The following is a 26,058-nucleotide window of genomic DNA, read 5'->3' on the forward strand; positions in this document are numbered from 1 at the left end:
CACACACTGGAGTATTATTCAACCTTAAAAAAGAAAATCCTGCCATTTGTGACAACATGGATGAACCTTACATTAAGTGAAATAAGCCAGACACAGGAAGACAGATACTGCATGATCGCATTCATATGTGGAATCTAAAAAAGTTAAATTCATAGTAACAGTGAGTAGAATAGTGGTTACCAGGGCTTCCGGATTTCACTACAGGGAGAGATACTAGTCAAGGGTACAAAGTTTCAATTATAAGGTAAACAAGTTTTCGAGATCTTATATACATATAGCATGTTGACTATAGTTAATAACAGTATATACTTGAAATTTACTGAAAGGGATTTCAAGTGTTCTCACCACAAATACAAAAATGGTAACTATGTGAGATGGGGTATTATTTAGCCTTACTGTGGTCATCACAAGGTACATCACAATGTACATATATCACATCACATTGTATAACTTAAAGATATACAACTTTTATTTGTCAGTCATTCTTCCATAAAGCTGGGGAGAAAACATATGACCCAGTCTCTCAATATTCTGATCCAAATTCTTAGAAGGCAGTAAGTTTGACTCAGCTCAAGGACACCAAGGAGATCAAACTAGTCAATCCTAAAGGAAATCAACCCTGAATATCCATTGGAAGGACTGATGCTGAAGCTCCAATACTTTGGCCACCTGATGCAAAGAGGCGACTCATTGGAAAAAGACCCTGATGCTAGGAAAGACAAAGGGAAGGAGAAGAAGAAGGCGATGGAGGATGAGATGGTTGGATGGCATCACTGACTCAAGGGATGAGTTTAAGCAAACCCCAAGAGATAGTGAAGTACAGGGAAGCCTGGCTTGCTGTAACTCATTGGGTTGTAAAGAGTCAGACATGACTGAGTGACTAAACAATAATAACAAAGTCAGATATAAAGTGGATCAAATCAGCTGGAGGCACTGGGATGGAGCAGAGTTCTTGTACTTCTCCCTCAACTCTCTCTAACAGAACTGGCAAATTTTATAAAGTGGAAGGACAAGGAAAGCGAGGAAGCAATTGACAGAGGAAATGACTGACATCTTAGTGTGTATTTTTTTTTAATTCCATGAACTCTCCACTGCTGAGCCTGCCAATAACCACAATATCCTGGCATCAGTAACGGAAGTAGTATGGTGGTTTCAACTTCTGAATTACTTATATCTCTAGAAACCTACAAGAAAGTACCCTTTCTCTTAGAAATTCAAATTCCTGACCCACACCTTGCCATGCCTCCCAGTACAAGTGATTGTCTACTCACTGAAAGGCTACAAAAACACACTTGATTCTCACTATTCTCATTTGAAAGTACCGACAGCACCACTTGTGTAGTCAGAGCAGTGATTCTCAACCTTGGCAGTAAAATGAGGAGCTTTAAAAAAATACTGATATCTGGGTTCCACTTCCCGAGATTCTGATTGAATTGTCACAGATAAAGCCTGAGCACTAGGACTTTTCTAAAGCTCCCCAGATGATGCTAATGTGCAGGCAAGGTAAAGAATCTAGCCTAAGGTTCTCTGAATACAGATGTTACATTGAGAATGCACATTTTGGTGAGATGGCAGGCATAAATGGTGGGAAGCTCAAGGCAGAAACTCTTATTTATTAAACATACACTATAAGTTATGCTAGTAACTCATGCAGTTGTCAACAGTATTTTGTTTCATCTTTATAGTCATCCTATGAAGACGACACTACTGTTCTTATCTGACACATAGGAAAACCGAGGCTCAGAGAGGTCACACAGAGAGACTGTCATACCTTAGCATCAAACTCCAGGTCTGATTCTCAATTCTATACCCTTTCTGTGACACCATACTGAGAGATCACACTCTTACAGTTGGATGATCCCACTCCCTAAAACCAAAATACGAAGGCATCAATTCAGAAACCCTACTCTACTGCACGCATGGATTTTTTTTTTTTCTGGAACAGTTTCATGAATGACACACATGTGGCCCAGTTACTAGGTTACACTAGTGTTAATTGCTCAGTCATGTCTAACTCTTTGTCACCCCATGGACAGTAGCCTGCTAGGCTCCTTTGTCCATGGAATTCTCCAGGCAAGAATACTGGAGTGGGTTGCCATTTCCTAGGCTATACTGTAGGCTGCCAAAATGAAGTGAACTGCTCTAGGGAGAACTTCTTGATAGGGGACTACCAGGACTGGACCTTTCTTAATGAAGCATTTCAATTCTATTGATTGATACCTGGATCCTTCTCCCTCCCTGCTAACTTAAATCCTGTGGCTTTCTATATTGAGTTTTTCTTACAGATGAAGCTATATTGCTTACCTACAAGCAATTCCTTTGCTGGTCAACTAAAATTGCATTGTTCCTCTGCCTTGTACTCCAGACAGTACATAAAAAATCAAAATATACTCAAAATCAAAAGTTGACTAGAGATTGCTGCTAATATCAAGATGGACTCTCATACCAAGTGACTCTGGGAGGCTAAAAGCAGAAAGTATGTACTTTTGTAACAAGCTGGTGTCTTGATAGCTCAGTTCCACCATTCCACTCCATGAAATCCACACTGCATCCTGCCTGAGATGTGGCTGAAGGGACCCACAGGGTGAGGACACTTCAGGTGTGGGTAGTACCTTTCAGACACTGCAGGAAGAAACTGAATGCTCGTGCAGGTGTCCCATGTATCCTGAGAGAGAAAGAGGTCAGATTAGTCCTCCCAAGATGCTTCCAGAATTCCTGACTCCTCTACTTCCTCATCCCAATCTCAGTCCTTGCTCAGGACTCTGGCTTTTAGAATCCTCCTTGTCCCACTTACTTAGGGACTCCCCGATTTCCACCTTACTCAACAGGAACTAAATGTGGGGGGCATTTCTGTCTTTCTGTTTACAAATACGAACATCTTCATACTCTCTGATGGGAAACGTTCTCCACTGCAGGAGTTCCCAACCTTCAGGCTCTAATGCCTGATGATCTCAGGTGGAGCTGATGCCATCATAATAGAAATGAAGTTCACAATAAATGTAATGAGCCTGACTCATCCTGAAACCGTCCCCTGTCCCCCTCCCACCACGGAATAACTGTCTTCCACAAAACTGGTCCCTGATGAAAAAAAAAAAAAGTAGTGTTGGGGAACACTACTCTACTACCAAGAGCCCTGTTTTCCTAGTTTCCCCTCTCCACTGGGCTGTGTAGTTACTGCCTTCCTTCACCGCTTCTATTTTCCCATCTTCTCCTTCCCTCTACATTACCTTACTTTTTTTTTTCACGGTCCTTAAAGATTTATTCCTTCTGTCGCTCCCAGGGTTATCTTTCCAAACACATAAAGCCCATCACTCTGTTGTTTTTAAAGCCTGAACGGCTCTCCTATGTCCACTCCTTTACTACTCGATTCGCTGAATTCTCCTCAGAGAATTCACGGTAGACACACAGTAACGGAAAAGAGGGACGACCATACAAGCGTGTGCAGTAATGACTGCAAAATCTCGAAGAATGTAGTGTTGTGTACTTGAATCCATCGCGTCAACGTGAATTATCCTCCGACCTTTCTCGAGGGTCAAACTACCTTGACTGTTATCCAGCAAAAAGTTTCGAAACGTTTTCCCGCTTTAAAAAAAAAAAAAAAAAAAAAGATTAGTCAGGCGCATGCGCAACCGCACAGAGTTGGAGGGGGTTGCTGTTCGCGCAGGCAGATCTCGCGATGTTTGAGCCAGACGGGCGAGTAGAGTTTTTTTTATGATGTTGTGAGACTTTTTCCCCACCTCCCCTCCACCAGGTGCGGTGATTTACTGCTGTAATCAAATTAAAAACATCAAGACTCCACGGCGAGAACAAACGAGGCTAGAAGTAGGCAACACGCCAGCGGCTGTTTTCCCTTCTAGGAAGGGCTTCTTGCGAGGTCTCGAAGGTCCCACAAGTTCCTCAGAAACAAAAGTCAGGAGTATGTAAAAACAGAAGAAGCCAACCACTGTATCACCTTAGAGCGATGTAGAGATTCTTGTTGTTTTTCCACTTTTTACTGTTCAAAAAATCCCATTGGCTGCTAGCAAACCAGGTTACACGCCTGTCGCCACTGCGCCTGCGCTAGCCTTTGTTTACTACCTCGGACGGCCGCTGGGTCCCGCCTCAAGAGCCAGGCGTGTAAGGACATGCCCTGGGCTGTAGTTGTCAGCCGGGGACACGGATGGGAGGTTGATACCAGGACAGGTTAAGTATAAGCCTGAAACCAGGGAGAATACGAGCGGTAATGAAAGCTCTTGAACACTCAGAAACCGTTGTCTTGTCAGATCTGTCCTACTGAAGGTAATGAAGGTGATAGCGTCACCCTTAACCATAACTAAGAAGTGGTAAGCAGCAACTCTAAGCCCCAAAGCGGAGGTGGAATTTAGGTACTTGTTAAAAATATGGACTCTGTAATGGAAAAGATGCAAATAACCCTAACGCTCAAGCCCATCTTACTTAAATTTCGAGCAATACCTCCATGGTTAAGAATGTCTCTTGCAGCAGAGTCAAGAAGGCAGCCATGCAAATTTTGAAACTAAAAACAGTGGTGACTCGAGAAGCAATAGCCGGAAAAAGCACCAACCAACAAGCAAATTTTTTTTAAATGGCTTTAAGTTCCTTTCAAAATCAGTTTCAAATGGCTTAGAAGGCTATGATATTTACAAGATGAGAAGATCTGGTGAAACTTTGGTTATATTATAGATATGACTAGATCGTTTGAAAACTAGGCAAGTTAATTTTTTTTTAGGTATTTTTAATAGAAGAGTTTCTAATGATGCATTTTAATGTGCTCTAAACGGCCTTCAGTTGCTGGTAGATTCAGCTAAACCTAGATCTGTATCTTTGAATTGGATAATAGCATCTGTATCTTTGAGTTTGATGTTTACAATTTGGACGTTTTATTGGACTATTTGTTAGGTTTCAAATAATGAATTTGAAGACTTTAATTTGTAATAGAAGAAACTTTCTACAAAAGGAAGATGAGATTTTTAGGTCGCATGAAATTAAGTAAGGGAAAAGTATGTACATGTGTGCAAATGGGGCCAAAGTTTGAAGGCTCTGGGCACTTCCAGCATGGTTCTCAGAGTGCCTTAACGTTAAAAAATTAACCTCTAGATTTTTCTCATTATGTTTGATATGATAGTTAAGTGTAGTAAATGTAGCGATTTGGATACTTACTTTTAAGGCAACAGTTGGTACCAAAGTGAGAAGGAACTTAAGTCCTGCTCCATTATCTAGGGTTGCACTCATTTGGTTGAGGTAAGGTGATAGCCAGTTTTCTAAGCAGGATTGAACTGACTTTTTTTGGTGAAGGAAAAGAAATGTAGATAAGCTGAATTGATTCTTTGTTCACTTATTAAGGTGATTAAGACTGACTCATAAACACTGCTTACTTTGTCAAGGCAGTCAACAACTGTAAAAGAAACTGAATGCTTTTATTGCACATGATGAGATGGTGCTAATGGAAATTGGATGAAGAGTTGATACAGAGCTACCAATCCTTTGAGACTACTGGTTCATTTACATGTGATGAAAACGTTAGTGTAAGACCAGTAACTGGTCAAATAAAACTTTTATCTTTGTTCACTGAAAAAAAATCTTTTAATGAGTAAAAGAAACTTACCAGTGAATTGGTTTCCCATTCAGTCTGTCATGCAACTCAGGAAATAGACTTCCAGAATTTCCACAATCAGTAGCTAAAAACGTTATCCATGAAAAAAAAATAGCTATCCATATTATTTATTTAGCAGCATTCTGAGCATACTCTCCTGTAATTACCCCGACATTGTAAAGCAGTGAAAAAACTGCTGCCTTTTGTAGTCACATATTTATGTAAACATGGGTTCTTGAATTATTGTGACCCCAACATAAGGAACTGCTGAACAAGGAATCTTCTATGCATTCCCAATTACCCCAAATTTTTTGAATCAATACACTATAATCTTACTTACTGCTTCCCTTGTGGCTCAGCTGGTAAGGAATCCGCCTGCAATGCGAGAGACCTGGGTTCGATTCCTGGCTTGGGAAGATCCCCTGGACAAGGGAACAGCTACCCACTCCAGTATTCTGGCCTAGAGAATCCCATGAACTATATAGTCCATGGGGCCGCAAAGAGTCGGACACAACTGAGCGACTTTCACTTTCAATCTTATTTATTAACTTAGTGATAGAACTTTTTTCATGACAGATAATTTTTAAGATTTTAAAAGTATTAAACATGTTACAGCCAAATTGCAGTGTTTGTGCATGAATCTTTATTGATGAACAAGGAACTGCAAGAGAACTGTGCTGCTGCTTCTAGCCCTGCATTCTTTCTGGGAGTAATGGGAGTAATTCTAGCACACTTGTCACACCTGAAGAAAGAATATTGGTCAGATGGAAGGGAATCATTAGCAAGGGCGTGGGGGCATATGGGAGAAAAAAGGGTGAACTTTGGTTGTGAATGGGCAGTGCCCATTAAGGACATCTTCTGTGCTACAGTACTCTGGCAACAGCTAGAACCTCCACCCTAGGCTCTCTACCATCCTCATCTTTGCCCGGCTGGCTTCTTGATTGCATGTACATCTCCTTTCTGTTCTGCCATCCTCAAATTAGCAGTCTTCTGTCAGTCTCAGGATGGTGGCCATAGCACCAAACATCATGTTCTCATGTGAAATGTTCAAAGAGAAAGGAAGGGATAGAGGGAGGAAGAGAAGAGAAAAATGCTTTCTGTTTGTATCCTCCTTTCTTACCAGGGTGAAAAATCTTTCCCATATGACTTAACAGACTTCCCCTCACATCTCCTTGCTCAGAACTGTGTCATAGGACTACCTCTAGCTGGGAGGAAGGGTAGGAAAATATGTATATACAGAAAAAGACAAGTATTTTTTAATAACAGCACACTAGAAATAACAGGACTTAGAGAAAATACAAACTTAGGAACAGACCACTCAAAACCTATGCAGTTTTGTTACCTGAGGACCATAAAAGTTACTAGGCTAATGAGAAATACCAGCACAATTAAATCTCCTCTGGTGTTCTCAACATCACAGTAATCTTTTAGAGCTATATTGTCTGTTTTGTCTATGTGAGGCTCTTGAGTATTTTTTAAGATTTTTTTTTAATGTGGACCATTTTTTAAGCCTTTATTGAATTTGTTATAATATTGCTTCTGTTGTTTATGTTCTGGTGTTTTGGCTTCAAGGCATGTGGGATCTTACCTCTCCAACCGGGGATCAAACCTGCACCTGCTGTATTGGAAACTGAAGTCTTAACTACTGGACCACCAGGGAAGTTCCACTCTTGAGCCTTTAAATGTGCCAATCCAAATTGAGATGTGATGTAAGTGTAAGATACACCCCAAATTTCAAAGACTTAGTATGAAAAAATAATGTTGAATATCTCATTAATTTTATATTGATTATATGTTGAAATATTTCACCTGTTTCTTTTTACTTTACTTTTTGAAAATATAGCTACTTGAAAGTTTAAAATTGCACATGTTTCTCATATTTTTGCCAGACAGTGCCGCTTTAGAACCTTTAACCCTGGGACATGTGCTTTCTCCTTGGACATATAGTTCATTGAGGACATTTGATTCCAATTGAAAGCAGTTTCATTAAAATTAACTGCTCCAATGTCTCATGCTCTTGGATTGAAAGAATTAATATTGTTAAGAATGGCCATACTATCCAAAGCATTCTGCAGATTTAAGTATGATTCCCTATCAAGTTATCCATGATATTTTTCACAGAACTAGAACAAATAATTTTAAAATTTACGTGAAACCATAAAAGACCCAGAATTACCAAAGCAATCCTGAGGAAAAAGAAAGCCATATATTTATATCTGAAGTCAAGGTGAATGTGTCATGGAGGCAGTGTATATGTCTATATGTGTTTAGAGGGATGGGGGCGTGTCTTTCTGAAGAGTAGTTTTAGTGGAAAAGGATCAGGCTTAGATTATTTTTGCACCAATTGCATGTGACCAGAGACAAATTACCTTTTATCTTTTTAAAAATATGTATTTATTTACTTATTTGGCTGGGCCAGGTCTTAAATGCTGCACGTGGGATCTCTGATCTTTGTTGCTGCACACCAGATCTTCAGTTGCAACATGCAAACTCTCAGTTGTGGTATGTGGGATCCAGTTCCCAGACTAGGGATTAAACTCTGGGCCCCCAGCATTAGGAGTGCAGAGTTTTAGCCACTGGACCACCAGGGAAGTCCCCGCCTTTTTCCTTCATTTCTACTTACTCACTTGTTAAGGGTTATAACACTTACTTTAACCGCATAGACAAGTATTAAAACACCCTCTGCTATGATAAACTACATTAACATTAAATTCAAATTATTATGTGAGTAATGTATGAAAATGATCTGAAAACATTCAGTAGGTAGAGTCTATACAGATTTACAGTTCAGTTAAGTTTGGTGGGGTTTAAAACTCTTCTGTATGCATTTAGAAACGTAGGCTGTAAGTTTGGTTATGGTCTGGAATATTTGCCAGATTGGGGCCGAGAGTTCTGGCCTTGTGCTGCCCTCCTGTGCTGTTTAAACAGCTCAGCAAGTCAATTACATTCCTGCTTCATGAATGCTCTGCGGGGGAATTCTTATTACTTACCCTCTTCTGTCCTCATGTGGCGACAGAGGGCCTAACTATTCTGGATGTTTCTGTTTCTTTGGTGAAGGAAGCCAGACGGAAAACCACTCTGAAACATTTAGGTCAGAAAATCAAATCCCAAGTTAAGGAAAAAGGCAAAAAATTGCAAATTGCATTAGCTACTAGAGATGTAATTGGTTCACTGATACAGGAAGATCTTAAGCAGATTATTGAGGTTCGGAGAAAAATACCATTATGACAATGTCAGAAAAGGCTTATTGTCAAGAATAGAAACACAGCTCAATGTCCTTTTATTATGCTAAGAATTTACAATAAAGCGATGATTTTCTAAGCAGAACATTAGCCGGGTGAAATATGAGATTCACAAGCACAGCTCATTCAGTGCTAATTCTCTTAGTACAGCCTCCAAAAGCGATTCCTTTCCAAGAGGTTTAAGGTAATTTATCAACATGACAATTCTCTGGAAAGTTAAGAAAACACACTGAAGGAATTATAGAATGTGAAACCATACAATGAAACAAGCAAAGGTGGTCAGTGGGTGGCATCTTCTTCACATGCTTAGCTCCCCGTCTGCCAGTACCCAGGCCTGCTTCCACCCTGGCCTCCTGATATTAGAACCTAGCCACCCTCAATTTAGATGAGGTATGTGTGTGCCTATTTTGTTCATGTGGGTATATAGCATGCAGGGACATTACATGACTTACCTTTTAGTTCACTCCTGCCAGGCTTTCATATCCTCCACTTGGCCAGAACTATTCTTATCAAGATCACCAATGACCTTCATGACCAAATCCAATGGTCAGTTTTCAGTCCTCATCTTACTTGACTTTCCAGCAACATTTGAGCCATTTGATCTCTCTCGTCCTTGAAACACTGTTTTACTTGGCTTCTGAGTCACCTCTCTCTTGGCTCTCCTCCACTCCATCAGTGGCTCCTTTATATTCTCCTCTGTTAAGAGACTTCCATAGTTTTGATTTCTAAAAGTTGTAATGCTCAGGCTTCTTCTCTATCTAAACTCGCTCCCTTCATGATCTTATCTAGTCCCAAGGCTTTAATATAATCTAAATGCTGAAAATTTCCAAATTTGTGTCTCCAACACAAACCTCTCTCGCCTGACTTCCAGACTCATATATACAACTGCTTACTCAATGTCTCCACTTGGATGTCCATGTCTATCTCACACTTAGTACACTCAAAGCAAAATTTGTTCCTCCCTCAGTAAACCCCATTTCAGTATATGGCCAAACCCTCTTCAGTTGCTTAGGCCAAAAAGCCTTGGGGTCATTATGGACTCTTCCTTCCCATACACTCTCCATTTTCAATCATTTGGCAAAGTTTGCTGGCTATATCTTTAAAAAACATATCTGTCCACTGACAGATGAATGGATAAAGAAGTTGTGATACATACACACAATGGAATATTACTCAGCGATAAAAAGGAACACATTTGAATCCGTTCCAAAGAGGTAGATGAACCTACAACCTATTATACAGAGTGAAGTAAGTCAGAAAGAGAAACACAAATATCCTATATTAACGCATATATATATATATGATCTAGAAAGAGAGTACTGACCATCCTATTTGCAGGGCAGCAAAGGAGACAGACTTTTGGACACAATGGTGGAAGGGCGGGCGGTGATTTGAGAGAGTAGCATGGAAACATACACATCACCATATGTTAAATAGATAGCCAGTAGGAATTTGCTGTATGACGAAGGAAACCCAAAGCCAGTGCTCTGTCACAAACTAGAGGGGTGAGATGGGAAGGGAGGAGGGTAGGTGGCTCAAGGCCGGGGGTGGGGTGGGGATATATGTATACCTATGGCAGATTCACGTTGGTATATGGCAGAAACAATATTTTACAATATTGTAAAATAATTATCCTCCAACTAAAAATAAGATAAAAATTTAAAAAGCCATATATCATAACTCTACCCTTTCTTCCACATACATTGCTACCACCCTGGTCTGAATCAGCATGACCTCTTTTTGGATTACTGCAATGGTCTCCCTACTTCTCTCGGGCTTCTTTGAAGAACTTCCCACACAGCAAAATGATCAAACTTAGCCAAAGTCAAATCAAAACTCCCCGCTCAAAGATGGCTTACCTCAATTGAAATAATATTGAAAGTCTTTATCATACCTTATAAAGTATACATGATCCAGGCCTCTAGTTTCTTTCTGATCTCATCTCCTACCTCCCAGCCCCTACATACTCTAACTTGCAAGTCCCTTTATTGTTCTTTAGCATCCCAGGCACATTCCTCGGGGCTCTTGGATTTGCTATTTCCTCTGCCTGGAACACAGAAAATTATGTAGTCCATGCCCTCAATTCATTGAGGTCTCTGTTCAAATGTCATTTAATCAAAGAGTCCTTCCTAATATAGCACCTGTCTTACTCTCTGCACCCACCCTCAATGACACTAGTTGAGCACCTTTAATGGCATGACACCCTGTGCTTACTTATTTGTGTATTGTCTGCCTTCCACACTTGAGTATTAACTCCATTCCATTAAGCAGGACTTTGGCTGTCTTTGTTTTCTGCTATGTCCCCAGAGGGTCTGGCATCTGGTAAGAGCTCATTAAAAATTTAATGAATGAAGGAATGAACAAATATTCATGTGAACAGTTATTCAGAGAGTGGTCAGGAACAGAAAATGAGCACTTTCCAGTATTTTTTTAGCTGTAAGTTTGTGTAAACTGAAGACTGAGATGGTCATTGAGGGAGGTTTTCTCCTTCATATCTTCTCAGTGAATGTAGTTGAAAATGGTGAGTTGGTGGTGAATATGCTTTTTGTTCCAAATTCCATATTCTACTCACAGAAGTTGGCCATTTATGTTTCAATCATGGAAATTAAGGTCATGAAACCAGAGTCTGCTATTTCCCCTTCTTATGAAACCAGCAATACTGCATTTTCTTACTACATTTTACTTAAAAATGAAAATTTTTTTCTCTAATTAAAAATGCCTCATGAATTTTTTTTCTCTAAAGTCTGACCTAAGCTCAGTTTTAAACCTTTTTTGAGTCCAGTTTCTTTCAAAGATGCTATTTTTCTTTTCAGAAATTCGACTCTCCTTTTCTCCAGAACCTTCTATTGATGAATAGTAGGTAAACTAAGCCAATGAAACTTCAGTGATAAAATTTACAAACTCACTAAGTCATTGCATCATCTACAAGGGTCATCACAGTGGACTCTGGACTCAGCTTCCGGAGGGCAGGCACACTGGTCCTAGCGCCTTGCCTGCACCTTTTTGTGGCTTTGGAACAGTCTTCTTAATCTTGGGGCCTCATCTGCAAGAGAGGATAATGGCATTTGTCTTGCCATGGTGGTCTTATGAGGGTCAAATGTGATGAAATCAAAGAAGCTGCTTTCAAATATGTAAAGTATTAATCAGGGATGTGTTGGGTTCTACTAATAGAAACCAGTAACAAACTAGCTTGGAGCAAAATCGAATTGTTTTACAAACACATGCTGTCCCACAGAACTGAAATCCAGGTAGTTGGACCTCCCGAGTTGCAGGATCCAGAAACTGGGGAGTTTAGGGTGCTGAGTGTTATTTGTCTGTCTAAAACCTGGGGTCTCAGGATTTCTCTGGTGATCCAGTGGCTAAGACTCTGCACTGCTAATGCAAGGGGCCCCGGGGTTCAACCCTTGGTCAAGGAGCTAGATCCCACATGCCACAACTAAAGATCCCTCATGCCGCAGTGAAGACCCAGAACAGCCAAATAAATAAATAAATGTGAAAACCTATGGTCTCGCTTCTCCAACTCTCTTTGAATGTCTCTTTCTTCTGACACTACAGGCAATCTTTATCTCCATCTCCATCACATATGGGCCAAAGATAGCTTTCTTAAAACTGTTCTTTCAATTCCGAATCTGTATTACCGTATGCATCTCTAACTTATAGTTTACTAACTGAAGTTTTTGAGACCTGATTTTGAAGTTCCCAGGAGAGAGGATTTGGTCAGCCAAGTTCAAATCATATAGCTACCGACTCTCCCCTCTCTGGTCATCTTCAGGAAGCAAATGGGAGCAATATCATATAATCCCTTAGCAGAAAAGGCTAAGGGAGCAAACTCTCTGAGAAGGTTGCATGGGGCAGTGAAGAAAAGAGTGTTGCACAGCTCAACTGTGATGAAAAATATGGAGAACATTCCGCATATGCTTTCCCATACTTTGGAAAACTTTACGCCGGATCAGACCTGGTCATATGATTACTTTCGGCATATTTGTAAATACAGACAGGTCTCAGAGAGTCCTGCCAACCACACCATATCTTTACATTACATGTCAGATTCATGTCTCCAGTATTATCTCTGTTACCCATTTTTGTGTGTGGGGGGGATTATCATGCCTGTTTTTAAAAATTAACTATTATTATTTGGTTGAGTTGAAACCCCATGGCTGCATGATGGTTTTCTCTAGTTGCGGCGAATGGGGAACACTCTGTAGTTGCAGAGTGTGGGCTCTAGGTGTGCGGGCTTCAGTAGTTGCAGCACATAGGATCAGTAGTTGTGGCACATGGTCTTAGTTGCTCCGAGGCCTGTGGGATCTTCCTGGACCAGGGATTGAACCCATGTCCCCTGCATTGGCAGGCAGATTCTTAACCACTGGACCACCAGGGATGTCCCGTTGTTACCCTCTTAAGGAACATAACCTCTTATTCTTTTTTCCCTCAAGGATATAGTTCATTTCAATATATATACTGACTGTAACAAATCAAATTCTCAATCTTCGATATTCTTTATCTCTCAGACTTTCCCATTTGTATTAGTTGTTGTTCAATCGCTAAGTCATGCCTGACTCTTTGCGACCCATGGACTGCAGCACACCAGGTTTCCCTGTCCTTCACTGTCTTTTGGAGTTTGCGCAAACTCATGTCCATTCAGTCAGTGATGCTATCCAACCATTATCCTCTGTCACCCCCCTTCTCTTTCTGCCCTCTGGTATGAGTTAAGATTGACTATAAAATGTTATAACAAATCGACCCAAACTAACAGGGTTTGACAAAGTAGAAATTCATTTTCTCCCCTTGGGTCAAGTCACTGATGGCGACGCTATCATCTTTAACGTGAGTCTTCCAAGGTTGCAGTAATATTCACCTTAATATTCACCTTAATATAGTCCATGGGAGCAGTGAGAGAGGGGCAGAAGGGGAGGGGTCATGTGATAGGTTTTATACACTAGGCTGGAAGACACACATCACTTTTTCCTACATTCTGCTGGAAAACACCTATCACAGACCACATCCAACTACAAAGGAGGGTGGGAAATTTAGTGTAGCTGGGCAGCTGTATGCCTGGTTACAATTCTGATACTGAGGAAGAAGGGGAGAATGGAATTTGGTGGACAGCAAGCCGTCTCTGTGACATCCTCCCTGTGTGCTACTTCTCTTATTTAATGGCACCATTCTCTCAATTACCCGTAAAGTCATCCCCCATTTCTCCGTCTTTCACCAGCCCTCGTATCTGTTTTGACTACCTAAGCAAACCCACATTCATTCCTTGTTTTGCATTCCTTCCTCTGCGCCACAGCTTAAGGCCCTTGTATCTCTTGCTTAGGGCTGCCGAGGTGGCGCTAGTGGTAAAGAACCCAGAGGTGCAAGAGACGTGGGTTCAGTCCCTGGGTTAGGAAGATCCCCTGGAGGAGGGCATGGCCACCCACTTCAATATTCTTGCCTGGAGAATCCCAGGGACAGAGGAGCCTCGTGGGCTACAGCCCATCGGGTCACCAAGTCGTACACGACTGAAGCGACTTGGCACACACCCACCTCTTGCTTGAGCAACTGCAGTCAGCCTTCAAAGTCACCTCCCTATGTCAGTGCCTCCATGCTCATCACAACCACCCTATACTCTGCTGTCAGATGCCATTTCTGAACCCAAACATCTGACTGTCCAAGACAGCTTGGGGTCCTTTAATTTTTTTTAATTCATTAAAAAAAAATATGTATTGATTTGGCTGCACCAAATCAATTCGTTGTGGCACAAGAGATCTTTCAGTTGTGGTATACAAACTGTTAGTTGTGGCATTTGGGATCTAGTTCCCTGACCAGGGATTGAACCTGGACCCCCTGCATTGGGAGCACATAGTCCCATATTTTTTTAAATTAATTTTTATTAGAGGTACTTCCTTGGTGGTCCTTGGGCTAAGACTCCATGCTCCCAATGCAGAGGGCCCAGGTTCAGTCTCTGGTCAGAGAACTAGATCCTGAGGGTTGCAACTAAAGATCAAAGATTCCCTAGTGTTACAACTGAGACCCTGCACAGCCAAATAAATAACTTAAAAATTTTTATTGGTGTATAGTTGCTTTACAATGCTGTCTTCAACTGTACAGTAAACTGAATCAGCTACACATATACATATATCCCCTCTTTTTTGGATTTCCTTCCCATTTAGGTCACCACAGAGCACTGAGTAGGGTTCCCTGAGCTTTAGGTAGGTTCTCATTAGTTATCTATTTTATACATGGTATCAATAGTGTATATATGGTCAATTCCAACATCCCAATTCATCCCACCCCCCACCCCCTTGTTAGTTTGTTCTCTACATCTGTGTCTCCATTTCTAGACTCCAAATCTATGCAACTTGGGTCCCTTAACTGTTACCTCCTCTCCTGGTCAAGGCGGTGATCACTGCATACAAAGTATCTGCAGCTATGCCTTTGTAACTCAGCAGCTCACACCAGACAGCCTCCTGTTCTCTGTTCCAAGCCCTCTTTCTCTGGTCTTGTGGCTTATGCTTCTTTCTACCCTTTTGCCTCACATCTGTGCTCTGTGCAAAACTCAGTTCCCTTTTGATTAAGACCATTATGGGACCGTCCACCCAACTTTCATTTGGCTCTGTCCCTAGATTCTGTTTCTCAGGGTACAGGCTTGCTCTTGGTCAGGAGACATGTTTGAACAATGATCATGTTATTCTCTTCACCAAAAGCTCCTTTGCTTACTGAATAAAGCAGACTTTTTCACTAGCATGTCACCCCCATGCCTGCCACTGTCTGATCCCAACCCCCAGTTACCACCCGTGCCAATACAGCTTTTTAATTTTCATGCTCTCTCTGGAGTCCTCAAAGCATCTTTCCAAGGGCACTTTCTCATCCTTCAAGATCTGACTCATATCACCTCCTTTACAGCTTCCTCTTTCTCTCTCCTTTGTACTCCATCTTTGAACAGAGTTCTTCCATATTTTGCTTTCTATCTACGGAGTTTCTGTGCAGAGGGTGGTCTCATCTAAGATGAAAGTGTTAGTCGCTCAGTCGTGTCTGACTCTTTGCGGCCCCATGGACTGTAGCCCTCCAGGCTTCTCTATCCTGGGGATTCTCCAAGGAAGAATACTGGAGTGGGTAGCCATTCCCTTCTCCAAGGGATCTTCCTGACCCAGAAATCGAACCCTGGTCCCCTGCATTGCAGGCAGATTCTTTACTGTTTGAGCCACCAGGGAAGCCCTCTAGGATGAATACTCCCTAAAAGGCAAGGATTGTGACTTCCTCATCCTTTCATTCTCCACACTGCTGAGAATACAACCTTGGAGAATACCTTTCCCATGGTAAGAGGACATCATTCCAGTGCTCAGAACCTCCTACTGCTTCAGTGGCCTCCCCTGTCAGCCAGTCATGGATTAAAACCCTGCATAGGCCTACCTTGCTTTATTTGAGCAGATGTTGCTGCTGTTACTGCCTCCTCTCTCCTCTTTGTTCCTTGAAGACAAAATCACACTTCAGAACTTTTGTGTTTGCTGTTCCTCTCCATCCTCCATTTAAAAAAAAAATTTTTTAAGTCTTTTGACTTTACACAATTTACACAATTTAAACTTGGACAAATTTATTCTAGTTAAGCCATAAGTGTCAACATGTAAACTTGTTTTGATTAAAGAATTTTTCTATAAAAAAAAGTCTTTTGAATTTGTTACAATATTGCTTCTATGTTTTAGTGTTGGTTTTGTTTTTGTTTTTTGGTCAGGAGGCACATAGGATCTTAGCTCTCCCACCACGGATGGAACCCCCACCCCTTGCACTGGAAGGAGAAGTCTTAACCACTGGACCACCAGGGAAGTCCTCTGCTGTTCCCTCTATGGGGACACCACATGGCTGCTCTCTCTGGAGTCCTCAGAGCATCTCTCCAAGGGCACTTTCTCAATGAAGCCTTCTTGGACCACACTAGTCACACTGGGACCTCACAACACTCTCTTTCCCCCTCCTCTGCTTGTTATTCTCCATAGCATGTATCACTTCCTTCCGCGGTATGTATATTTCACTCATGTATTATTGTGTATTTTTCTGTCTCCTCTCCCCCTACTAGAGTGTAAGCGGTCATCCTAGTGTAAATCTGCTTGTTTACCTCTGTATTCCCAGAGTCTCGGATATCAAGGCACTCAAAAAATATTTGTAGAAAGAGTAAGCAAATTAATAGAAGATGCTCAATAAGTATTTATTAAATTGAATAAAAAACGTCAGAAACAGATTGTGAAATTTCCAAACTCTAAAAATATGTCGGTTTAGGAGCATAGCGAAATTGAACGAGCCTCGCCTCACCGTAAACATCCTCGAGGAAGGATTAAAATCGTGTGCTCGAGGTGGGAGGGGCAATGGGGCCAAAAAGCGTGCGCCTTCGCAGAAGTTTTGGGGGCTGCTTGACTTCCCCCTGCGAGGAACCGCACCTGGGAGGCGAGCTTGCTCAGCCGCCCCGCCGGGACACTCGGCTACCACACAGGTGTTTTCTTTTAAGTAATTGTGGTCTTCGTCTCTCTCCCAAGCTGTTAAAGGACACACAAATCTTGGGTGGCTTATGAGCCACTTCTCAGCTCTCAGGAGAAAACTACCAAGGGTGAAACTGACAACAAAAACATCACCCAGGACGAGATTCTGGGTCTTGGGGGCAGCCGAGCCCCCTTTTTCAGAGCAGCGCGAGTGTAACTTTCTGTCTTCTCCCCAGGCTCCGCCTTTGGGCTGTTTATTGGAAATTCTTCTACCGGGCTCAGTCTTTTTAAGCCGCCGCATACTTTCAACGGGAGGATGGCGCTCACAGCTCCCGGTTCTCTTCCCTCGGGGACTCCGTCGTATTTTTTTCACGCTTCGTCGCTACTACAGCAGACGCCTGCCCTCTCACTATTTACCCCGCAGTTCTCCGGTGCCTTGACTGTAAACAAAACACTTTAGATCATAGCAAGGTCGGAGTAAGCACAGCCTTTCTGCTGGCAGCCAGACGTCTTAAGGTGGCGTCACTGTGACTCGTTTGGTTTTCAAGATTAACAAAGCGACAAAATGGTGGTCCTACATATTAGTTAAAGAAATATTAAGGGTGCGTAGGGGATGAAAGCATCCATTTTTTACTTCTCTGGAAGCTATTAATTCCACGAATAAAATCAAACATTTGTGGCAAGGTGTAATACTCTAGAATGTTTCAATTTACATAGATGTGGTATCTGAATTTAAGCTCATATAAAGAATTTTGCTCATATAGAATAAGAATTTTGGTGTAGTCCAACAACTGTGTAAAGATTTCAACAACAATAATATATAATTTCAGGAGTAGGGTATAAATTATGGTATTGAGACCTGCCCTAACTTTTCTGTCCCTCTTCTCCATCTTCTCCAATTCAGTAAACCAAGTGGGGGCATTCGACGTAAAATAAAGAAAAAAAGAAGATGAGACCTTTTACTTAGATGCCAGGTGAAATATTTTCTCTCCATCAGGTAGGAAGTCCGGCCTTTGAAAGCACTGCCTCTCTCACTGCTCTCTGGGTCTCACCCTGCCCTTTTGGAATCTGCATTTTAGTCATATTAAGTGCAAGGTCATACCAAAGGCCAGTGACAGTCGTGTTCAAATATCAGGGACCACAGGCCACATCAAGGAAACAGCTGCAAGCAGCCCAGAGCATGAGAAGGAGCCATTTTGAATCATTTATAGGAGATGAGGACCTGCAGACTGTAGACAAGAGAATCACTCTGGGTGATACCCAGAGAAATCTCTCTTGAGTCTGTTTCCTCAGTGGTTAAAAGAGAAGGTGGAAGCACAGGGTTTCCAAGGTTCCTCCTAACTCCTACATTCTGGAGTGTCTGAAGCAAGGCAGGCACACAAAGTGGGCAAATACTATGTGGGTTAAGAAAACAAGTTAAATGTCAAACTCATCTGTAGCATAGATGCCTAAGAAAACTCTTGTGCACAATTGCTTCTGGGCACTGTTAGAACCGGAGATCCCTTTCCAGTAAAATGTGTAACTTTGATCCAGAACAAAAGGAGGATAGGGAGGGCAGTTAAAGACCCTTTGTTTCAGATATAAAAGCCTGTCCATCCTGTTTTAACTTACATCACCTTGCTCAGGAGCACACTGCTAGGTAAATTTCAAGTTGCAAAGGGGAGCAGAGAAATGCCGAGACACTGGGTTGACCGAAAAGCCCGTTCTGTAGGATCTCCTGGAAAAATCCGAGCCAACTTTCTGACCAACCGAACAATCTCAGACGTGAGGACACGGTTGTGGTTGCTTTAGAAATCACTTCGCAACCCGGACTTTCCGATTCCTTTCTCTCCTGGAAGACCCGCCGCCCTTTAAAAGCGTCACTCACTTGCATCTAAATGGTGTTCTGGGTGGGTTCCGAGAAGTTGAGTCTGGTGGGAGAGAAGGGTGGAGGAAGGAAGAAGCTGTTGTGTTTGGCGACTGGACTCAGGTAGAGGAAACTGCTACAACCCGGCAAAGAATTGAAAAAATACAAAGAGGAGACGAGTTCCCACACGCAGCCCGCGTCAGTGAACTGTACTTGGGAGGCAAGAACCTGGGCCAGGGGTGTAACCTCGCTTTTTTTTTTTTTTAAACTAAATGTGTCTGAGACAGCTACAAAGTTTATTAGGGACTTGGGAGACCAGTTGACTTTTTGATCGTGCAATCCTTTCTCATTTTTTATTGAAGGAGACCTTGGGTTCAGAATACATGATAAAGACTGCATCTATTCCAGGGAAATTTATAGAAAGACGTCCTCCTAGGGTTCTCCCCTAAGCTCCTAGCCTCCCCTAGAAATAGCAAAGACTTCTAGGTTAAGGGTGAACTAACCACTGCTCACCCCCAGCTTAAGGCACCCAGGCCGAGGGGCTCCCCGCCTCCCCCGCCTTGTGAGTGACTGGGGCCCCCCGGGGGAAAGCCCAGCTAGGGGGCCGAGCTCCCACCCTGCGTCCCCCATCCCCTGCTCGGCGAGTGCGGGGAAAACAAGATCGCCAGCCAGGGGCACCACCACCGGCGGCCGAGCACCTTGGAGCTCTCCCCCGCTTTCCAGGGCGAGGAGCCGGGGAGGTCGGGACTCCAGAGCAGTGGTGCGCGGGCCCGCGCAGCGCCCGGGATCAGAACACCCGCCGGCCGGCGCCGCTGCCCAGGCCCCTCCCCGGCCGTTTGGCGAGCTTGTTTGTCTTATTTGTAATTTCTCCGAGGCCAGCCGGAGCAGGTCTGCTGGCAAGCCGTGCGCCTCCCGCAGTCACGCGACCAGCCCCGGGTCCCGGCCGCGCGCTCAGCGGCGGCGGCCGCGGCGGCGCGCCCGGGAGGCGGGGAGGCGCGGCAGGGCCACCTTAAGGCCGCGTTCGCCAGCCTCGGCGGGGCGGCTCCCGGCGCCGCGACCAATGATCTCCTCCTCTGTTTAAATAGACTCGCGGTGTCAATCATCTTCTCCCTCGTCAGCCTCCCTTCCACCGCCATATTGGGCAACTCCAAAAAGGGGGCTCGTCTTTTCGGGGGTGTTTTTTTTTCTTCCTCCCTGTTTTCCACTGGGCTCACTCTCTCGCCGCTCCGCGACTCCGCGACGCCCGCAAGGTTTGGAGAGGGCGCTCGGGCGGCGGGACCCGCGGGCTCTCGGCGGCCCGGACTCGGTGCGGCTCTGCCCCCTCCTGTCCCGGCGGCGCTCGGCTCCCCTCCCCTCCGCTCCCCGCCCTCCCGCTTGATCGGCCGGGATCGGGGCTGCCTGGCCCCGGGGGGCTGCCCCTCGCCCCCTCCCCCAGCCCCGCGCGCGCCTAGAAGCTCGGGCGCTGACTCGGCTCGCGTTTGTTTCTCTTGGCTCCAGGGGCCGGCGCAAGGCTTATAAAGAGGGGCTCGGGCTGGGTCGGGGCGTTTTGTTTTGTTCGGTTTTGTTTGGCGAGAGAGAGAGAGCGCGCGCGCGAGAGCCTCAGTCGCCGAGACCCCCCACCCCCACCCCACCCCCCGGGAGGAAGATGTCAAACGTGCGAGTGTCTAACGGGAGCCCGAGCCTGGAGCGGATGGACGCCAGACAGGCGGAGTACCCCAAGCCCTCGGCTTGCAGAAACCTCTTTGGCCCGGTCAATCACGAAGAGTTAACCCGGGACTTGGAGAAGCACTGCAGAGACATGGAAGAGGCCAGCCAGCGCAAGTGGAATTTTGATTTTCAGAATCACAAGCCCCTGGAGGGCAAGTACGAGTGGCAGGAGGTGGAAAAGGGCAGCCTGCCCGAGTTCTACTACAGACCGCCGCGGCCACCCAAAGGCGCCTGCAAGGTGCCGGCGCAGGAAGGCCAGGATGCCAGCGGGGCCCGCCCGGCGGTGCCTTTACTTGGGTCTCAGGCAAACCCAGAGGACACGCATTTGGTCGATCAGAAGACTGATGCCCCGGACAGCCAGACCGGGTTAGCGGAGCAGTGCCCTGGGATAAGGAAGCGACCTGCCGCTGACGGTAATGACCCTTTCCGATGTGTAAAATGTCTGTCCCTGTCTGTCTGCCGCGCTCCTTCCCCTGCTTGAGGGTCTTTAACCGCAGCTTTCTTTTCAGCGCGTTCTGACTTAGCTTTTGGGGCGGAGGCGGGGGGAGCGCACTTTCCTACTGTGATGTTGTACATGCTGTTTATTTAGTTGCGTGCTTGTCTGTTTATGACTTTTAAGTCAGAAGCTTGAGATTGTGTTATCTGATCATTTCTCTAACTGAAAACATCGCCGCTCCTCCCAGCTAGACAGCGGTAGGTATGTGACAAGGTTGGGATGTTTATCAACTGCCTCCTCCTTCGCTTTGGAGAGAGAGCTTTGGAGCGTAGAAAATACACTTTCTGTTATGTGAAAACAACCTCATTTTGTGCCCTTAAAGGCCACGGGGAATGACGGACCCAGGATTGTGGGTGGAGGTGGTGGGTTTTTTGTCCCCTGACTCTTGGGCTCACTTCTGTCGGCCATTGTTTTTTTCTAATAATGATTGTTTGTGTGTGTTCTTTTTAAAATTCCCTCTTGCCCTTAGATTCCTCTCCTCAAAACAAAAGAGCCAACAGAACAGAAGAAAATGTTTCAGACGGTTCCCCCAACGCCGGTTCAGTGGAGCAGACGCCCAAGAAGCCCGGCCTCAGAAGGCGTCAGACGTAAACTACTCGGTGGGTTGATGACTTGGAGCAGATAAGTGACACCCCAATCGGGTTGCAGGAACTCATGTGCTTTCAAGCCCCAAGATAACCCGATCTCAGTGGTGGCTGGCAATGAAAACTTGTGGGCTTTTGTTTTATGTTTTGGGAGGACAAAAAAGTAGGAATGGGGAAGACTGGGAATCAGTGGGGGGGGGGGGGGGGGAGGTATTGTAGTTCTTCCCAGTTTTCACCTCCTGAGATTATTTTCCTTTGAAGCACCAACTGATCAGAGCAAGTGTCCCAAGCAAGTACTTGTAACCAAGGCTCTGTGAGTAGGAAGGTCAGTTCCCTGAAGGTGCCATCAAAACATGTCCAGAACAATAGGTTCTTTTTCCATCTGAGCAGGAGCGGGGGTCTGCCTCCATCCCACTTCATGAGAATTCATCTCCCAGAGAACCACGTTGACTCAGTAACAGATTTTGAGCTCTCCATGGGCAAAAATGGCAAATAAATGATTTAATTCAAACTTTGAGGGAAAAGTGAGGCACTTTTCCTCACTGAAAAAGTGGTTCATATCCAGATAATAGTTAGAAATGTGACAAGAGAAATATGTGACTTTCTTTTGTCTTTATCATTTTCATACGCTCTCACTCTCTCTGGCTTCTGATGAGTTTGGGGGATGGAGAAGGAACCTGTGTGTTTAAAAAAATAAAACTGAAATGGAAGGCTCAAAAATACTAAGGTTCCTGCGGAATTTCTGATAACACTGAAGTTGCAAAGCAGAAGTTAGAGTGACTCTGCCAGCGTAAGCAATCCAGGAACACGTCAGCATGTGTATGCTAATCATGCTATAACAGGAGAAGCTGGGTGCTTTAGAGGAAATGGAGAGTAGTTATCAGGGCTGGCAGGGGTAGGTGTACCCCCAACATTAGAAGTGGAGATTTTTGCCATCTACTAAAATATGTTCAACATGAAAAGCTAATTTGAATAATCAACCCCCAGCTTTACATGGATTGGTCTTCTTAAGGATCAAACTACACATATTCATAGTTTGTAAACTTCTTACAATAACTATGTCCTTCTTTCTCTGCCCAAACACTCTCACTAGCCTAGCATATAAAGAGATCCTAAGAAATGTTTACACTAACTTTTAAAATCCTCACCTATAAAAATTTTAAAAAGGATAAAGGTGAGGTTCAAGTTTTGTGTTTTTAAATCAGTGTCATATATAGGACTTGGCTACATAGACCTGCTATTTTTCAGAGCTTATATGAAACAGTGCTATGAAACCTCTACGTCACAGCTTATATATATGAAGTAGGTAAATTGGATGAAAATGATTTCTGAAGTAACCTTAACACCTGCAGCTCTTGGTTTGTGACTTGTGGCATAGGTCGTCAGATGAGCAAATCAGACCTGCTGAGTTTTGATCTGGCTCCATTCTTGCAAACCGAGAAGCACTTGTTAGTAAATATTGCCAGTTCAGAGAATACAGGAAATCGTAGTAAGGACCTATTCATAAGCATTCATGTGTCTATTTCCACATATGACTAAGACTAGAAGAGTTTGAGAAAAAAAAAAGTGAATAGAATTTTCTTTGGAGATACTTTATAAGTATCATTGCCAGTTATTTTTCAAACAGAAAATTCTGCTACTCTTAAGTGTTAATGGTTTCTGAATTTTCCCATGTCTGTTCTTTCTCAGTATCTTTGACCCCAATTCTCTAGACCAGGGTTTCTCAACCTCTGCACTGCTGACATTTGGGGCCGAATAATTCTTTGTTGAGGGAGGCTGTCCTGGGCATTGTAGAATGTTCTGGCATCATCCCTGATCTCTTGAAGCACATGCCAATAGTAACTGCTCCAGTCATACCCAGTGTGACAAGCAAAATGTCTCCAGACATTGCCAAATGTCCCCCCGGTGGGGGGCGGGTGGCGAAGGGCAGGCAGCAAAATTACCCACTGTTGAATACTACTGTTGTAGACAAAAACCTATAGCACAGGGGAGAGTGAAATGCCAGTGAGATAAATGTTGGTTGGAGATGACTCTAGTCACCAGCTTTTAGTATGTTCGTTCTTTCCCATTGCTCAGGTATTTCCCAGCTAAAACAGTAACAAAATAATTCCGGTAATATATTGGCAATGTTATTCTAGTGCTTTTTCTTCTAATTCCTTCTCCTTGTTTCTTTTGCAGAATATGAGTATGTTTCCTTGTTTATCCGATACATCACTGCTTGATGAAGCAAGGAAGATATAAATTAAAAATTTGAAATACATATCTGACTCCAAGAATGGACAACCTTGACAAGCACTGAGCAGCAACAGACTTAATAACACTAAAGTTTTAGGCACTCTTAAGTCATCTGCCTCTAAAAGCATTGGATGTAGCATTGTGCAATTAGGTTTTTCCTTATTTGCTTCATTGTACTACCTGTGTATATAGTTTTTACTTTTTATGTAGCACAGAAACTTTGGGGAAGGGAGGGCCGGGGAGCAGGGGGACTGAGGAATTGGCATGGGGGGGGGGGAGCGGGGGCGGTTGAAGAGCTTGCTTCGATTTAGAGCAAGGACAAAAATATTTGACTTGCATGAAGAGAAGCAGTTTAGGGGAAGGGTTTGAATTATTTTCTTTAAAGATGTAATGTCCCTTTCAATGAAAACTGATATTTCATTTTAAAAAATCATCCAAATTTGAACACTGGCTGCAGATAATTGCTATTTATTTTTACATGAAGTGTTTTCTCATTTGGGAGCTCTGATGATTCCGTTATGTAGTAGCAAATGGCTTTTTTTTTTTTTTTTTTTTAAACAACAACAAAAGACTCCTCAGTGCTCCCCACTAGTCTCCCTTACAGTTGGAATTTACCAGTATTCAGCAGTCTGGTAATCACTCCAGGTACCTCTGAGCAAAACTCTGGCATGTATGTGGGGAGTGTTCTGAATGCTCAGAATTAACCATTTAATTTTTATCAGATTTTTGAGAACATTTCTTAATTTTCTTTTCACTTCAGGGTGTGTAGACACAGTCAAAATAATTCTAAATCCTTGGATATTTTTAAAGATCTGTAAGTAACTTGACATAAAAAATAATGAAATAATTTTTAATTTACAGCTTCTCATTCTGTTTCTTAATTTGTCCAAAGGATAGTGGTATTTTTAAAGGAAAAGTGAATATAGAGAAAAGCACCCGTGGGTAGGCAAAATGGATGCTACATCTTTAAACAGTATTTTTACATTGCCTGTGTATGTGTATGAAACAAAACCATTTGAAGTGTACCTGTGTACATAACTCTGTAAAGACACTGAAAATTATACTAACTTATTTATGTTAAAAAGAGATTTTTTTTTTTAATCTAGACAATATACAAGCCAAAGTGGCATGTTTTGTGCATTTGTAAATGCTGTATCGAGTAGAGTAGGTTTTTCCCCTTCTTCTGTTCTTCTGTTAAATAATATGGCTATGCTTAAAAGGTTGCATACTGAGCCAAGTATAATTTTTTGTAATGTGTGAAAAAGACGCCAATTATTGTTACACATCAAGTAATCAATAAAGAAAACTTCCAGAGCTATTTGTTGAGTTGAACTGTGTATAAATATACCTTACTAAGCTTGAGGTGTTCGACTTAGCATTCTAGTCATTTCCACAAATGTAATATGAAGTGGCAAATACCTAGGTAATTCAGGCCTACCACTCAGATGATGTTTATGTAGGACCGAATGTAGTAGTAATGCATTTCCACTTAGTTCTGTATGGGTGGACAAAACTTTAGAAGTGGAAAGTGGGAAAGCCACATTTTCATATTAATAAGATGGTAATATTTATATCTTCTAGAATATGAATGTGTCAGAACCAAAAATTCTTATATAAGTGTAGACTGATCACACACTTGCAGGATTGAAAATGAAACTAACATGGTGACTTCTCTAAATTCTGTATTTACACACAATGTTGTAAGGAACTAGAGCAATTGTTAAGACCCTCTAAGCTACACCTCTCTTCCAAAATATTCAGATATATAGGTCCTTTAGAAAGGGGCGTGCATTCCACACTAATTTAGATAGAACAGGTATCCTTAAAATTTAACTGGCCATCATACACCAATTTCTCAATTTCTAGATTTCCTGGTTACACTCTACACAACCTTAAACTGGTTAATCTGAATAC

At 43.0% G+C, this 26,058-nt stretch overlaps 2 protein-coding genes and 1 long non-coding RNA gene across 8 annotated transcripts in view; 2 read left to right on the plus strand and 1 right to left on the minus strand.

The window, feature by feature from the left end:
- Positions 1–3,961, minus strand: part of GPR19 (G protein-coupled receptor 19) — a 38,991-nt gene extending 35,030 nt beyond the window's left edge. Inside the window, exons 1-2 of one of the 5 annotated variants that reach the window (XM_043882420.1) lie at positions 3,233–3,961; positions 2,613–2,665 (exon numbers count right to left, since the gene is read on the minus strand). The gene's annotated coding sequence lies outside the window, so the exon portion shown is untranslated. Of the gene's footprint in view, positions 1–2,304; positions 2,666–3,227 lie in introns of all 5 variants that reach the window. The other 4 variants (XM_043882419.1, XM_043882418.1, XM_043882416.1 and 1 more) reach the window with 4 other exon arrangements.
- Positions 3,962–4,156: 195 nt separating this feature from the next.
- Positions 4,157–17,955, plus strand: LOC122680468. Of its 2 annotated transcripts, none has more exons than XR_006336700.1 (4): positions 4,157–4,278; positions 7,163–7,299; positions 16,541–16,820; positions 17,513–17,955. It is a non-coding gene; the product is annotated as an uncharacterized LOC122680468 (long non-coding RNA). The 2 variants fall into 2 exon arrangements; XR_006336701.1 differs by having other exon boundaries at positions 4,157–4,182.
- A 2,809-nt stretch (positions 17,956–20,764) lies between these two features.
- CDKN1B (cyclin dependent kinase inhibitor 1B) lies at positions 20,765–25,462 on the plus strand. The gene is made up of 3 exons (XM_043881853.1): positions 20,765–21,242; positions 21,795–21,924; positions 24,088–25,462. Exons 1-2 carry the CDS (start codon positions 20,768–20,770, stop codon positions 21,914–21,916), a joined length of 597 nt encoding a protein of 198 aa, XP_043737788.1. The 5' UTR covers positions 20,765–20,767; the 3' UTR covers positions 21,917–21,924; positions 24,088–25,462.
- Positions 25,463–26,058: the final 596 nt, after the last annotated feature.

The sequence above is a fragment of the Cervus elaphus genome, chromosome 22, assembly GCF_910594005.1.
Source record: "Cervus elaphus chromosome 22, mCerEla1.1, whole genome shotgun sequence".
In the NCBI taxonomy this organism is placed as follows: domain Eukaryota; kingdom Metazoa; phylum Chordata; class Mammalia; order Artiodactyla; family Cervidae; genus Cervus; species Cervus elaphus.

Excerpts from the sequence above, each read along its gene's own strand:
- CDKN1B (XM_043881853.1), top strand. The coding sequence starts at position 20,768 with ATGTCAAACGTGCGAGTGTCTAACGGGAGCCCGAGCCTGGAGCGGATG. Across the intron at positions 21,243-21,794 it reads GAAGCGACCTGCCGCTGACG|ATTCCTCTCCTCAAAACAAA; the intron begins GTAATGACCCTT and ends TCTTGCCCTTAG.